At 29.9% G+C, this 14,971-nt stretch overlaps 1 protein-coding gene across 1 annotated transcript; it reads right to left on the bottom strand.

Moving 5' to 3' along the window:
* Positions 1-318: 318 nt before the first annotated feature.
* Positions 319-2,675, bottom strand: LOC113858497 (probable E3 ubiquitin-protein ligase EDA40). Its single transcript, XM_027491179.1, has 2 exons — positions 2,178-2,675; positions 319-2,051 (listed from the first exon to the last, which is right to left on the bottom strand). Exons 1-2 carry the CDS (start codon positions 2,448-2,450, stop codon positions 408-410), a joined length of 1,917 nt encoding a protein of 638 aa, XP_027346980.1. The 5' UTR covers positions 2,451-2,675; the 3' UTR covers positions 319-407.
* Between the last annotated feature and the right edge of the window lie 12,296 nt (positions 2,676-14,971).

Below are 14,971 nucleotides of genomic sequence, written 5' to 3'. Positions count from 1 at the left end.
ATATCTAACCTAATAAATTTTTTTACTATCGTATAAAATAGACCTAAAATACAAAACTATTTCTTATTTTAAAATATAAAGTGTTTAATAATTTATTTATTTACTTAATAATTAAAATGTATAAAAATAAAAAGATTAAAATGATTCTATTTCTAGTTCACTGCATAGCCAATCTCACGTAGCTATCACAATCCGATCCTTTTCTATGAGGAAAAGGGCCAAGCCGTCAAGTACCTCGTCCTTATTATGGATTTTGTGCCATGTTCATCTTGCACTTCCTTAATTCTTTTTTTTATTCTACAAAAATACTGTTATTAAGACAACAAAAACGCATTTTTATTAATATTTTATTTTCTCCCTCTACAAAGTACAAACTACAAAAAGGAAAAAAAACAATAATAAAAAATTCAAAATCTGGCATCCTCGAATCCATGTAAATCACTGACTCTGTTCATAGACTTTCTCATGATAGCCACTTTAGCCAACCTCTCGGCTACTCTCCAAGCCGACATCGGGGTAAGGGGCTCAACCTTTTCCTCCACGGAATTATTACTCCTCATCGGCTTTTGGCATCGAAGCTCGGCTTGTTCCGCTTCAAGCCAGCGCAAGCAATCACCACCGTGTTCCTGGCTCGACTGCATCATCGAAGCTCGAGCCGAGGCGACCAAGTGAAGAGCTCCAGACACGTCGTTGCGAGCCACCAACCGTCTCGACTCGGCTACGGCTCGAGCACTGACGTGGAGGCACCTCAACCGTTCAATCATAGGGTTAGACGATCGAACCGTGTGGGGTCGGGGAAACACGAACTCACGCTCCTTGGAATGCACAAGCTCTTGAGTGAAGGGATCACGATGAGAAGACCGTACGGAAATAAAATGATGGTGGGACCCACGCGACGCTGTTCCAGCTGGCACTTTCAACTCCACCATTAACTCCCTCTCCTCCGCCGCATACATATCGCCCATCACGGCGGAATCCGGCGATAGAGCGGCGGTAAAACACTTAGCCAAAGAATACACGGCGATGATCTCCGCCGTGGCCGAGCGCGACGCTGGTTTTAATTCGAGCCTGAGGTCTTGCGCAACCACGCTCAACAAACTCTCCACGCGGTTTGAGAATTCGCTGTCTTGCTGCACGTGGCCACACGCGCCATCACGATAGTATCTCAGAGAATGAACCGGGAAGCGCGAGGAGGAGAGTCTATGATCCTCGTGACCGTTTGTGAGGAGAATGATTTTTGCGACGGGGTTCTTCTGCCGTCGATCTTCCAGAACCTTCGCAGCTTTCTTCAGGGCATCGTTTTTCGCCGGTGTTGCGTCGCGGCGAAGTTCAATCGCTGCCAAGGCGTCAACAACACGCCGCGCCGCCGTCTGGCCGCGGCCGGTCATCCTTCGCAGCGGAAACAACCGCTTAGAACCGCCGGAAAATGCAACGACGGAGAGACGGTCGGCAGAGCCGAGCGAGGAGATCACAGCTTGCATCGAATGTTTCAGCATCCGAAGCTCTTCGCCGGAGGCGGTCACGCCGACGTCGAGTACCGTTACGAGGTCCACCGGTGGCCGATTAACCGCCGCATTACGCGGCGGAGCCTTCACTTTTAACACCGCAACGTATGTCTCAGCGCTCCGATTGGACGCTACAATAGCAGCCTCTGGAGAGAAGCAGGCGTCGATGTTTCTGGTTTTGAGCGATGACGAGAGATTGAATCCCGTTTGTTCTCCGTTTAGTTCATCATCACCTTCTTCTTCTTCGTTTTCAACGGATTCGGGTATGGGGTTGAAACGGGAGATGGACGTGGGTGACATGAGTGGCTCGTCGTCGTTGTAAATGTGGGGCTTCAACGAATTGGTCGTTTTGACGTGCTGTGCTCTGTTTTCGTCGACGTTTTGCAGTTCTTTCCAGGTGGTGCGGCAGACAGGGCACGTTAGCATTTGCTGCTTTTTCACGTGAGCTGCTATGCATGGGAAGTGAAAGATGTGAGAGCATTCCGCTGTGAATATTGCTTTTCCTTCTCCGGTTTTCCCACTCTGAGTGCAGATTCCACATAGGTTCTGCGCAAAGCCAAAAGAAGAAAAAAAAAGAATTAGAATAAAAGTGAGAATGAATAAAATGATAAAATGATAAAATGATAAAATGATAAAATGATAAAATGAAAGGGGTAGTGTGATTGGGTTTACTTTGGATAGGCGTAGGGTGGCTTTGAGAAGAGAGAAGGTTGAGGGTGAGTTGGGGGAAGAGGGAAACGACGTGGGGCTCTTGCGTTTGTTGGGAGAGGGAGTTCTGGCATTGTTGCATTGTTGTCTGGGGCTGTTGGAAAGGGGTGAATTGGAGAGTGAAGTTCGGCAACGGAGGGGACGAGAGGGAATTGTTGCAATGGCGTGGTTGTCTGGTTCTCTGTTTTCCGGCATCGTTTTTGATGTGTTAAACGTCTTTCTCCATCCATAAACCATTTTCTCAACCTGAGGATTTTGATGGTTTTGTCGAAGGGAATCCGAGAAATATGCTTTTGCACTTCCAAGTGAGAGACCCTTTCCCCGTTCTTATTTCCTTCTTTCCTTCCTTATTGCTATTTATAAATATTTCTCCTTTCGACAGTCCCCTGGAAAGCTTTTGATGTTACCTTCAAAATTCAAAATATCATTCCAAGCTGCGTTTCGTTTGTTTTTAGTTCAGATTTTTTTTTTAGTTGCTCTATATTACCTTTTATTTTATTTTACCTTTAGTTTCATGCTTTTCGTTTGTGTATCATTAAATTAAAATAATTTTTAATAAATAATTAATATTGTATTGTATGATTATTTTTAAATATAAATGAAACTTATAAAATCAAAAGAATAACTACTATAATTATTAGTAATAAATTTTTATTATATTAAATAAATTATAAAATATATAAAATTTAAATTAATGTTAAATTAAAAATAAATAAACATATGATATAAAAAATTATTTAGCATAATAAAAAATAAATTAATTCCTAAAGATACTTATATGCAAAAATTATTTTAAAAATTATTTTTATTCAAGAATCGATAAACATATCAAATTAAAAATTAGTAATATATAAAGGTTAATATGAAAATAATAATTAAAAATTATAAAAGAAAACATATAAATGATACAACTTTTTAATAATCATTATATCAAATAAAAATGAAATCAAATGAGCTAAACATACTCCTAGTTTGTCTTTCATTCTTTTTTTTCAAGGATATAGTTAAAATTTTTATTTTATATATTAGTTTAAAAATTCTTACACTCAATCTGAGTCTTTCATTTAATTTATATATAACGGGTTATAATTTATTACTTCACTTACCGTTAGATGTAAGTTAAATGAAAGACTTATATCAAGTATAAGAGTTTTTAGACTTACACTAGTATGTTTTCCTATATATATATTATTTTTGCTATTCAACTAGGCTTAGAAGTCCAAACAAAACAAAGCAAACTACCTAAAGAGTCTAAACGTAACAAAGGTAATAAGAGAGGAGACTCTTATCAAAATAAGAGGCAACTTTAGGAGAATCTAGGCCTAGTTTGACAAGCATATCAGTACACTTATTTTTCTCTCTTAAAATATGCCTAAACCTAATAAAAGGAATATATTTCAAAATATTCCTATAGTATCAATTAAATAGAAAGATGGATGATTACAACTTTGAATACTCAACATTAAGTATAATGTTTCATTAGAATCAGTTTCTATCCAAATTATAGAAATGTTATTTTGTATCACTAATTGCAATCCAAAAAGTATGCTCCATAGTGCAACATCTAAGAAAGAGCAAAAGGTAAGACCCCTATAAAATCTAGCTATAACTTGGCTCTAGTTGTATTTGATTAAACCTCCACAACCAACACTTCCATGAGCCTAAGAGAGTGTTCCATCCATATTAAGTTTTATGTGATTCAGAGGGAGAGGATACCATTTTTTTATGGCTTTGGTTGTCCAAAGGATTCTCAGCCATATTAATATTAGCCCTAAACAATAATTCAAATAATCAAATTCATAGTAAATTTTATGATATAAAGAATTAGAGAAAACTGTTGAAGACTAAAAAATGACATTATTCCTTTTTCTCCAAATATGTCAAATTGCAATACCAAACAACTTGCTCTAATAGGGAAGACTATTGAATTTAGGATTAGATAAGGTAGTAAAGAGCCAGTAAGACAGACCAAGATAAAAAAAAAAAAAAAAAAAAAAAAAAAGAAGGCTCAATCAGGCAAGATAAAATAGTCCTATATTTTTTTGGCAAACCAACAATCTTTAAGGATATGAATAATAGTTTCAGGGGTTGTATCACACCTAGGACAGAGGGCAGATCTAGCCATGCCTCTCTTACATCTTTCTTCATTTATTAATAGCTTACAATAAGCTCCTTCGATAAATAGAGTAATTTTAGAAGGTCATCCCACTTCCAGACTATTTTGAAAATATTTTTATTAGGGTCATATTGTTGTTCAGGAATATTAAACAAATTATAAACAATTTTAATTGAAAATAAATCATTATTTGAAAGATTCTAGAAAATAAGGTCCTGCCCTTTGCTCGCTTTAGGGGGGTTTGACCTAGGTAATGGAGTCATATATGAGGTCAGGGAGGATCTTCCTTATCTTTCTCTAAGATAAGGCTTAAGGCAAACTAAGCCAACTTCTAGACATGAGGGATCTAATTATTTCTTAAGAATTTGACTATCAAACTATCACCAATGACCCAACCCAAACCCTAAGAAAATGAATAAAAAACAGTGGTTAAACTCCTCCAAAGATGGGAGGTCCTCATGTTATTACCTATATCAAGGTCATTACCAAGGTTAAACATATACTTTTTATCATGACCTAGGCCCATAGCTTATTAGGAGATTTAATCAATCTCCAAAGTAATTTCATCATGGAAGTTTTATGAAGCAAAGAAAGGTCCCTAAAACCCAAGCCTCAAACACTCTTGTGCTTACAAATTTGATCCTAATTGATTAGATGACATTTTTTTCTTAAAGAATCCCAAATAAATTTTTTGCATATGCTATTAATTTCTTTACACACAGAATTAGGGATGAGCATAGTTTGCATTATATAAGAAGGAATAGTTATGAGGCAAGACTGGTCCAGAGTGACCTTTCCAGCTAGGGATAAAAAGTATTCATCTTTCATAAGGCAAGTTTGTTTTTTTTTCTTCTAATTTTATCAATAATGAAAGCAAATTCTTTTATGCCAGGTTTTTGGTTTCTGATAGGGATACTTAAGTAATTACCAAACTTACTAGAACTTTTAATTCCTTAATAATTGCTAATTTCCTAAGCAGTGATAGGGTTAGTATTGTTAAAGAAGAATAAGGAAGATTATTCCTTACTAAATAAAAGACCTGAAGCCAAATAGAAGTCAGTTAAGACATTATGGATAATGGTAGCTTGGTGATGATAAGCCTTAGCCACTAAAATTATATCATCAACAAAAATAAGTGAGAGATGTTAGGTCCAAGATTGCTGCAAGAAAAAAGGACCCAATTCTAATCTGTAATCCTATCCTAGATTAAGTGGGCATGTCTTTCTAAACATAACACAAAAATATAGGGGAAAATGGGATCCTCTTACCTAATACTTCTGCTTGGGATAAAAGATTGAGTATTATTGTTATTCTAGTTAATAGACATTGATTTTGATGATATACACTAATGGATAAGATCTACTAATTATGCTTTAAATCCAATTTTCTAAAGAGTATTAACAATGAAATTCCATCTAAGCTTGTCATAAGCCTTTTCAAGGTCTATTTTCATGATCATATAACCACTCCTGCATTTTAATTTGACAAAAGAGTGCAAGAGTTTTGGAAGGATAAAGGCATTATCAATGTCCTGTCTCCTAAGAATAAAACTAATTTGGTTGGCAGACACTAGGTGAGGCAAATACTCCCTAATACTATTGGCTAAATGTTTAGTAACAATTTTATAACTCACATTACATAAAGTGATAGGTCTGGAGTTTCTAATGTGTTCAAGGTTCTTAGATTTACGAATTAAGGTAATGGAGATTTCATTCACAACAATTATTTTCTTAAGGTTATTAAAAATGTCTGAGACAAAATTAAAAATACAAGATGTCAATACATTCTATTGGCTTTTAAAGAAAATAGCATGTAGCTCATCAAGGCTAGGAGATTTAAAATTTCCTATGCTAAATAGAGAGGCTCTCACTTCCTCCATTGACAAGCTAGAATGCACTATTTCTTTATCATAATCCCTAAGAGGAGGGAAAAAAAAAGTTATGTTGTTCAAATTAGAGTTATAAGGATTAAGTTGTTAAAGAAAGTCAAGGTTATGGATTTTAAAATTAAAATTAAAGGATCATACTCTCAGTTGTTATCATCATTTTTAAGGGTCTTAACCAAATTTTTTGGTCTACGAATTACAATAGCTTTATGGAAAAAGTTATTATTTCTATCATTGACCTAATCCACCTAGATCTGAAGTGATGATACTAGAAAATTTCTTCTTGGTCCAAAATTTACTGATAGTCTTTCCAAAGAGAAGACGTCAAATTAGTGAGAAAAAGATTGTCACATAGGCTAATTTATTGAAAATATGCTATTTTATATTGAATATATATATATATTATTAAAGATGTTCCCAAAGACAAATTTATTCCAGTCATAAATGTTACTTTTAAATCTATCTGCATTTTCATTTCAAAGGCTAGAAGATCTCTAAGAATTCTTAACCTAGCTAGAAAAATTATCATGATTAATCCATAAAACAAGAATTTGAAGCTCATGTTCCTATCTTTTACATTGTCCTTACTTCTAATTTTGAGCTAGAGGTTAGAATGGTCAGATTTTAACGGTGGAATATGAATAAAGGAGCTAGCTTAGAATAAAAGTCCAAAATTCAATAATTACAGGTCTATCAATCGTTTCTTTCATGTTTCCTCTTTGCTAGGTAAAAGGGTTACCCTTAGCTTCTCCAATGAAGGCTTATTAGCAACCTTCACTTTCTTTGTGTTTTGACTCATTTAATCAAGCTCCTCCGTTGAATGCTTTTCAACTTCCAAACACTCCATCCTGCAAAGGCCACCAGGATAGTGGTCTTCTTTTGGGATGACACCTTTTGGTAATCCTTGAGATCTTAAAGTAGGGTAAGAAGCCCTTATAGAATGTTGTTCCTTCTCTTTTCCTGAAAACTTGAGAATAGTCTTGGAGGAGTAAATGTCTGGATCTAATTTAAACATTTAATCATTGAATATTGACATATAGTATAATAATTTTATATATTATATTATTTTTAACATAAATAGATAAAATATTAAATAATTTTATATTAATCTAACACTTATAAACATTATTTATATAATAAAAATAAGTTAATAATTAATTTTAAAATAAAATTATCTAATTAATATCGTTAAATAGTATAAAAATATGTGTAATTCACGTTATTATAACTTGATGATTTTTATATTAGTATCAATCATTAATATCTTTCAATAACTTATTCCATACAACTTATATTCACTTTAATAGTATTCAATAACTTTTTTATTAACTAATTTTATTTTAAATTTAATCATTATATCCTTTTACACTTATAAAATTTTAGATAATTTAAATTATTTAATGTTTAATTCATTTGCATTAAAATTAATTTAATAGACTTTTAAAAGGAAATATTAACTAGCATTATATTACTTTATTTTATTTAACAACTTTTTATTAAATATTTATATTTTAAAACTCATTGTCAGACTGAAAGTTACCGTTGAACAGGTCAAATATATAAAATTTTATATTAATTTAAGATAATTGAATACTTTATTAATATGAAAAAAATTGATATATGTAATATATTTTAAAATATTTAACAATAAGAAATATTTTTATATTTTTATGTTTTTAATTTTAAAAAATTATACAAACAATTAATATAATATATAATTATAATTTAATAATTTAATTAATAAAATTATATTCTATAAAGTTATTGATAATGTAAGAGTTGATATAATTTATATTATCATAAGTTGATCCTTTGTTTATAATTATATTTTGCATAATAATATTTATTAGATATAATACATAATTAATTTAAATATAATATGTTTTATACATTTATTAAATACAACATGTGATTAATAAATAAATTTTTATTTAATAAATTTATGAAAATAATAATTAATACAAAACTAACTCCTAAAATAAAACTTCGACAAAAAAAAAATCTCTTAAAATAACTTATCCCCTTTTGTAAATAAATATTTTAAACATTAATTTCATCTAAATTGATCATTAAATATTTACTTTTTATTGAAATTTAAATTTCTTACAAAATATTTATCCAAGTAAGTTAGAATCGTTTTACCAAGAGAAAAAACCATAACCTTGTATTTACCTTAAATTAAATCCCTATCATTCATTTTCTTTTATAATTTATTTTTTCAAACATTAGAATATCATAAATTTTTAGATTAATTAATGACTAAATTTAAGATAAATAAATGGTTGATTTTTTAATAATTTAATTGCAATTGAATAAATTGTGCAAATCAATATGAAATTAAAAGTTGATAAACAATAAAGACTTTCGTTCATTATTACTTCATAAATTATTTTTTAGATAAAATACTATAATAATAAGGGTTAAGCATGATTTTAATCCTTTAAAATATATTAAATTTTAATTTTTATTAAATTTTTATTTAGTTCTTATTTTGTAAAAATTATATATTTAAGTCTTTTGGTCTAATGTGGCTTTATTAAGTAAATTATTTATCAGTTTAGTCTTGAAATATACAAGTTGACTAATGTTAATTTTCAAAATTTTATATTTTAAATTTTACTCTAAAATTAATAATTATTAATCATGTTAATCTTTATTATTAAAAGACATTAAAATGGAGTATTAAAGTGATGATTTGTTATGTTAAGTGACACATAATAACATATTAAAACACAAAATGAAGTTATTTTATAATCTTTAAAAAAAAATCATTTTTATCTCTTTTAATATTTTTGAGCAATGAGGTCTTTGTTTTGCTTTTTTTCATGATATTTTTTCCCCCTTATTCTAATCACTACTATAATGGTAATATCTTCTTACATGGTATCTGCTCTGCCTTCTTTTTACTTCAGTAGTCTCACTTTCCTTTTCTCTCCATAATTATTTATTTTGTTCAACCCAAGATCCCATGTTTTCTCTCCCAAACACAACCTAACAAGCTTTAGTTCTCATTAATTTAAATCTCGTCTTTCAACTACTTCTTTCTCCAGTGCCAAAGCCACCTTTATATTCAATTTTTTTGCCAACTCACTTCATACCCCACTAGGGATGGAAATAGGCTATAGGCTAGGCTAGGTTTTGAATATATAGGTCTGGCTTGTTTAATAATTTTGAAGCCTGAGCTTGGCCTATTTCCTGTTATAAGCTTTTTATTAAGCTTAGCCCAACTTTTTTAAAAGCCTGATTTGGCCTATTAGCTTTTTTAATTACCTACTTCGTATTGAGACATTCAATAAATCATTAAACTTCCTTTTAATTATAGGCTATTAAACTATCTAAATAGGTATGTCTTTCTAAAAGTCACAAGACATATATCTAAATAAACTATTAAATAAAATGATTCAACACCTTGAATATGTATAATAAAATTACATATTACTATTTATCACTTTCAAACAACATAAATGTGATCGAAACAACACAATGTAAATTAGTGTTATGTGTATAAGATATGTAAATGATTCCAATAAGTAGGACTCTCTCTTAGAGGATATGTAGTAGAGGTATTCTTCAACTCTAATAAAAAATATTAGAGTTTTTAATCTAAGACTTTATTATTTTAAAATTTAATTAATTTAATATATTATATTATAATTTTTATATAAAATTATGTAATATATTATTATAAATTTTAAATAGGCCTAATAGGCTTTTTATCAAGCTCAAGCCTAACCTATTTAATTAATTAGGCTTTTTAAAAAGTCTAAATTAAGTCTATTAATTAAATAGGCTAGGCCGAGTTAGATTTTAAAAATGATAGGTAGTAAGCTCTTGTCGAACAGCCTGACCTATTTTTATCCCTACACCTCATTGTCCTTCAAACCTCATCGCTCTATCAACCCCTCTAACATTGCCCCCTTTGATTACAAAAACCATCATTTAACTTCAACAAGAATCAATCTTTATTGTGTCTCCTTCCTTATCTAATTTGTTCCAAATTTTCATTGAAACCTCTAGACTCAAGGCTTGGATCTAGAGGTTTAGGAGAAAAAAAATTCAAAATGAAGCTTTGCAACATAAATGTCATTGCAAGTATGATTGGAGGAAAGAAGAAGATACTGTGGAAGAATGGTGAAGCAGAAAATGAGGAAGTGAAAATATTGTTTGAAAATGTTAAATAAGAAAGACAAAAATTAACTAATTTTGAAAGATTATAAAATGATGTCATTTTGTATTTAGAATTGGCTATCATATGTTTCTTAACGTAACATATCATGATTCTGTTACTCAATTTTAATATGTCTTAACTATAAGGACTAATTAGATTGCTAATTCTAGGAACTAAAATTTCAAATTTAAGAGATTTAAATGATGTACATTTTAGGGACTAAATTAAAAGTTTATTTTGTATAATTTCACATCCAAAAATATGTTAATTAATCATTTATGTTATATTTAACAATGATTACAAAGTAAAATTAATAATTTTAAAAAATATTTACACTAAAATAAAAATATATAGAATTTTGAAAAATTCTCTATTTTAATGAAAAATATATTTAACTGCAATGATAAGTAGGATTAATGATTTTGCAGCAGAGTGAATTCTATTCATGAAAGATATTAAATTTAACGTGAAATTGTTTTTAAAAAAAATACTATATCCTTTAAAATATATTTTTAGTCATGTAACATTACTTAATAAAAATAATTAAAATAAATATATTTACTTATTATTTATATAATAAAAATTATTTAAGAGAATGTTAAAATAATTTAAATTTTAATAAGTATTAGTCAATGCTGTACGACACTAAATAAGAAAGAAACTAAAAAAAAAATTGTATTGTTAAAAAGTAAGGCAATACACTACTCATGTGATTTTTAATGTATGTTTTTAATTTGATTTCTTAACTTAACTAGTAAAATTCTTTATTTATTATTTTTAAGTCAATAATCTATTACTATAAAGACACAAATTAACATAACTTTTTGAAAACCAAATGCATACTAATTTTCCAAGTAAAAATAAAAGAATTAATACATTAAATTTCTCTAAATTTATCAACACTAATCAATTTAAGCTTTAAAATTGTAAACATTTCATTTAATTCTTTAAAGTTATCTGTGTCTAGTGTTATAAAATGAAAGTATTTTTTTTCTTTGAGATTATAATAATAAAAATTAAAATAAACTGTATTTGATAATTTTTAAACTGAAATATAATATCAAATTAGTGTGAGATGTGTTCCCAGTCTTCAAGTAAGATCGCTTGAAACTCCAAGTCCTGCCAAGAGTGTACCAAAGATCCCATGCAAGAGAGACGAGATGAGATGTATCCTAGAGTAAAAGCCAAGATAAAAACGGTGTCACGTGTGAGGCCTAAGGTCCCCTTTTAATAGGGTTTAAAAACCCTAAAAAATTTTCATAATTGGGCTTCTCGCAGTCGAATACGGCCGTGCAAGGCCTTAAGCACGACTGTGCATAAGCTCGAAGCACCCTCGTGCTTATTGAAAGGTTTGAGCTTGCTGACTGCTACAAAACTCTAATCTTTCATTAATTTGGGCCTAAAACGCATCTAAAGTCTACTTGCAACATCTTTATACCAAACTGCATAATTAATATATAATTTAGTGGGAACCTCAAATAAAATAAAGGTCAAATATGAATATATGGGTTATAAAATATGTTCTAATTACAGACTTATCAATGCGCAACACATTACATTAAACTTTGTTGTAAAGTTCAAAAACAAAGTTGCAACGCAAAAGCTAATGAATGTAGCATATGCAAAGACTAAGTATAATTTTCTGTACTGATTTAGAGCGTTGGGCCATGTCGATCCCACAATGTGTGCATGGGCTAACAACACATTGTGTGAAAAGCTAAACATATATAAATAAAAACAAATTAAAACATTCACATAAATATGTACCTCACTATTAGTAGAAAAATGAATAGATGATAGTGTCAAAGGGACAATTGAGGTATCATGTACTAGGCCCAAAACTGTAGAAGATTAAACAGTCTACAATTTTGGTGACATTTTATTTCACCATACGACAAAACTCACAATAAAGGAATCCTAAAACAACTGACCCCAACTATAGTTTGTAGTTCCATTAAAATTAGTAAGAAAAGGGAGTCACTTCATATAAACCCTAAATTCTGATTTATCTAGGAATAGTATTCCACCAAATAGAACTATTATGTACACTTTAGTGTAACAAATAATAGTTTGCTCATCAGCATTTTGGGGTAATGCTCTAAATGCATTTGTGAACCAGTGTAGATTTATAGAAAATCTTTTTATGTTTCTCTCATTTAGAATTACTCTAAGTAAATCTCCATACAATGCCTATATTCACACAATTCTCATATATCTCAATCATAAATTTTCTCTTATGCTCTAATGTAGCCATTGCAAGAAGCTCATCCACACATAAGCCTAGTTAAAACACAATATCCTCCAATGTGATTGTACAATCTCCATATAAAAGATGAAATGTGTGTGATTCACGTCTCTAACACTCCATAAGTATACTAATGAGCGCCCTATCATAATTGAATATTAGAACCATTTACGTAATATACAAAAATCAATCTACCTAAAAATTGGCTCCATCCTTAGATCTAGAGCGACTATCATATTATAATACCTACTTTTTAAAATATAAATATTCTATACGATAAAAAAAAATTATATATAAAATAGTGTTACCAAAATAAAAACTTACACCAAAATATTACTTACTATTTTCTTCATAATAAAATTTAAATAAATATATTACAACAAAATTAAACATAAAATAACTACCTCACAAAATAAATTTAAAAGCATAATTTAATTTGTTACATTTTGTGAATTATAACAAAATACGCAAAGTATAAAACAAAAATTATATCAAAAGCGAATCATACATCAAATGACATACTAAAATAAGATTATTTTAATCTATAAAGTATTAAAATAAATAAATATATTACTAAATTAAAAAATTAAATTAAAATTCTTGAAATACATTTAATACTCATAAAATTTAAATTTATTGAAATTCATCAAATTACAATCTACATATTTGCTTACTTAATAATAGAATTATTTAATTTATTACAACAAATAGTAAATTATATTAAAAAATTTGTCTTACATAATAGATTAAAGTCGTTTTCTTACTTCCTTCAAAAGTCTATTATAATTAACTTTTTTTTATCTCTACCAAAGTAGAATATAATCAATCTCTTACACCCGTTCTATTAAACTCAAAGTAAGACATTTTTGTAAACTTATATAATCGGAGACATCTACCTAATATGGCATTTACTTTCTTTTATTTCGGAAAAAAAATCAATTATAATAAAAAAAAAACTCAATTAGTTGTATTGTATTTGTGTAAGTTCTTCTTTCATTTAATAGACAAGTAAAAATAGAGATAATATAATATATTAAACAATCTTTTTATTGTGTAACTAAATATACAATAAAAATTACATACAATATATATTACAATATTAAATATATTGATAATATTAAATATAATAATTTTTAATAAAAAATAAATATTTCTTAATAATTATATTTAAACGTGAAAAAGAATCATATATTAATTTATTGACCGAGGGTGCCAAATTTTATCCAATTTGCAAGAGTCTCAAGCAACTAACAAGTATTTTATTTGAGGGCGGCTTATTCCTCCGCATGTTATTAGGACTCCGTTTGTTTATTCTCCGTTCAGCGAAATCGAGTTTTCCGGAGATATCCGATCTGGACTCTCACAATCGTCAATATTATTTTACTAATTAAAAACCGCAAAATGTAACTAATTATTTATTATCTTTTCCCCGAATCCTTATTCATTATTGATTTCATATGCATAAAACTTGAAGATTACGTTGAACTCAATCTCGTTTTGTGCCATCTTATTGAATGCATTTTGCACTCGTGTAACTGAAAAGTTGAAGCTATCCCTTCACCACACCAATAATTATGTACAACTCATTCACACGGACAAGAGGGATAATTAATTCCACAAATCTAATTTACTGTGGGAGGGCCAATGATTCTATGCTGTGAAGAATGAAAGGGTTCTCTAAGGTTTGTGAACGGTGATTGTGTGTCCGCAATAATTGAGGCACATGCCAATTGCCATACCCCATAAATGCTACGATTACTACCAACCAAATATTAATTAATCTCACACAGTATCATATAACAACACCATTGGCATTCTACCCAGCAACATGCATTATTTGTCAAGTATTTGCCAGGATAAAGTGCAAAACAAGATCCCCTTTGCATAATGGAATTCTATTCATTATACATCTTAACATGATTATATGATCTATATGCTTTTTCTTTTACCCTTTTCCAAATTAAACCATTTATCTACCAGAAAAACCCAAATCAATTCTCATTTATCTACCATCAAGTCCTGTCGTATTCATTCTGGTAGAAGATGCTTGCTTTAGAATGGTGTAAGCAAGAGAGAGTTTTCTCCATCAGATTGTACCACAATTGGCTCAATCCCAATAAATTCTGCCACTGTTAAAAGATGAAGGTAAAGAGAATGTTCGGGTCAGATACATACGCTTCATAAAGCAAGACAATTGAGGATAATGAGGAGCTTTAATTTTTTAAAATGACAAGTACCACAATGTGGCTCAAGTGAGGCTGACTTGTAACACATGACATTCCATAATGGAATGGTTTTAGAAGAAACGCGTGGAGTCATTGTTTGACAACACGAAAGATAGTTG

This window comes from Abrus precatorius, unplaced genomic scaffold, assembly GCF_003935025.1.
Source record: "Abrus precatorius isolate BTA unplaced genomic scaffold, Abrus_2018 Scaffold2, whole genome shotgun sequence".
NCBI lineage: Eukaryota > Viridiplantae > Streptophyta > Magnoliopsida > Fabales > Fabaceae > Abrus > Abrus precatorius.
Note: the sequence above shows the minus strand (reverse complement) of the source record. Positions and strands in the feature narration are given on the sequence as shown.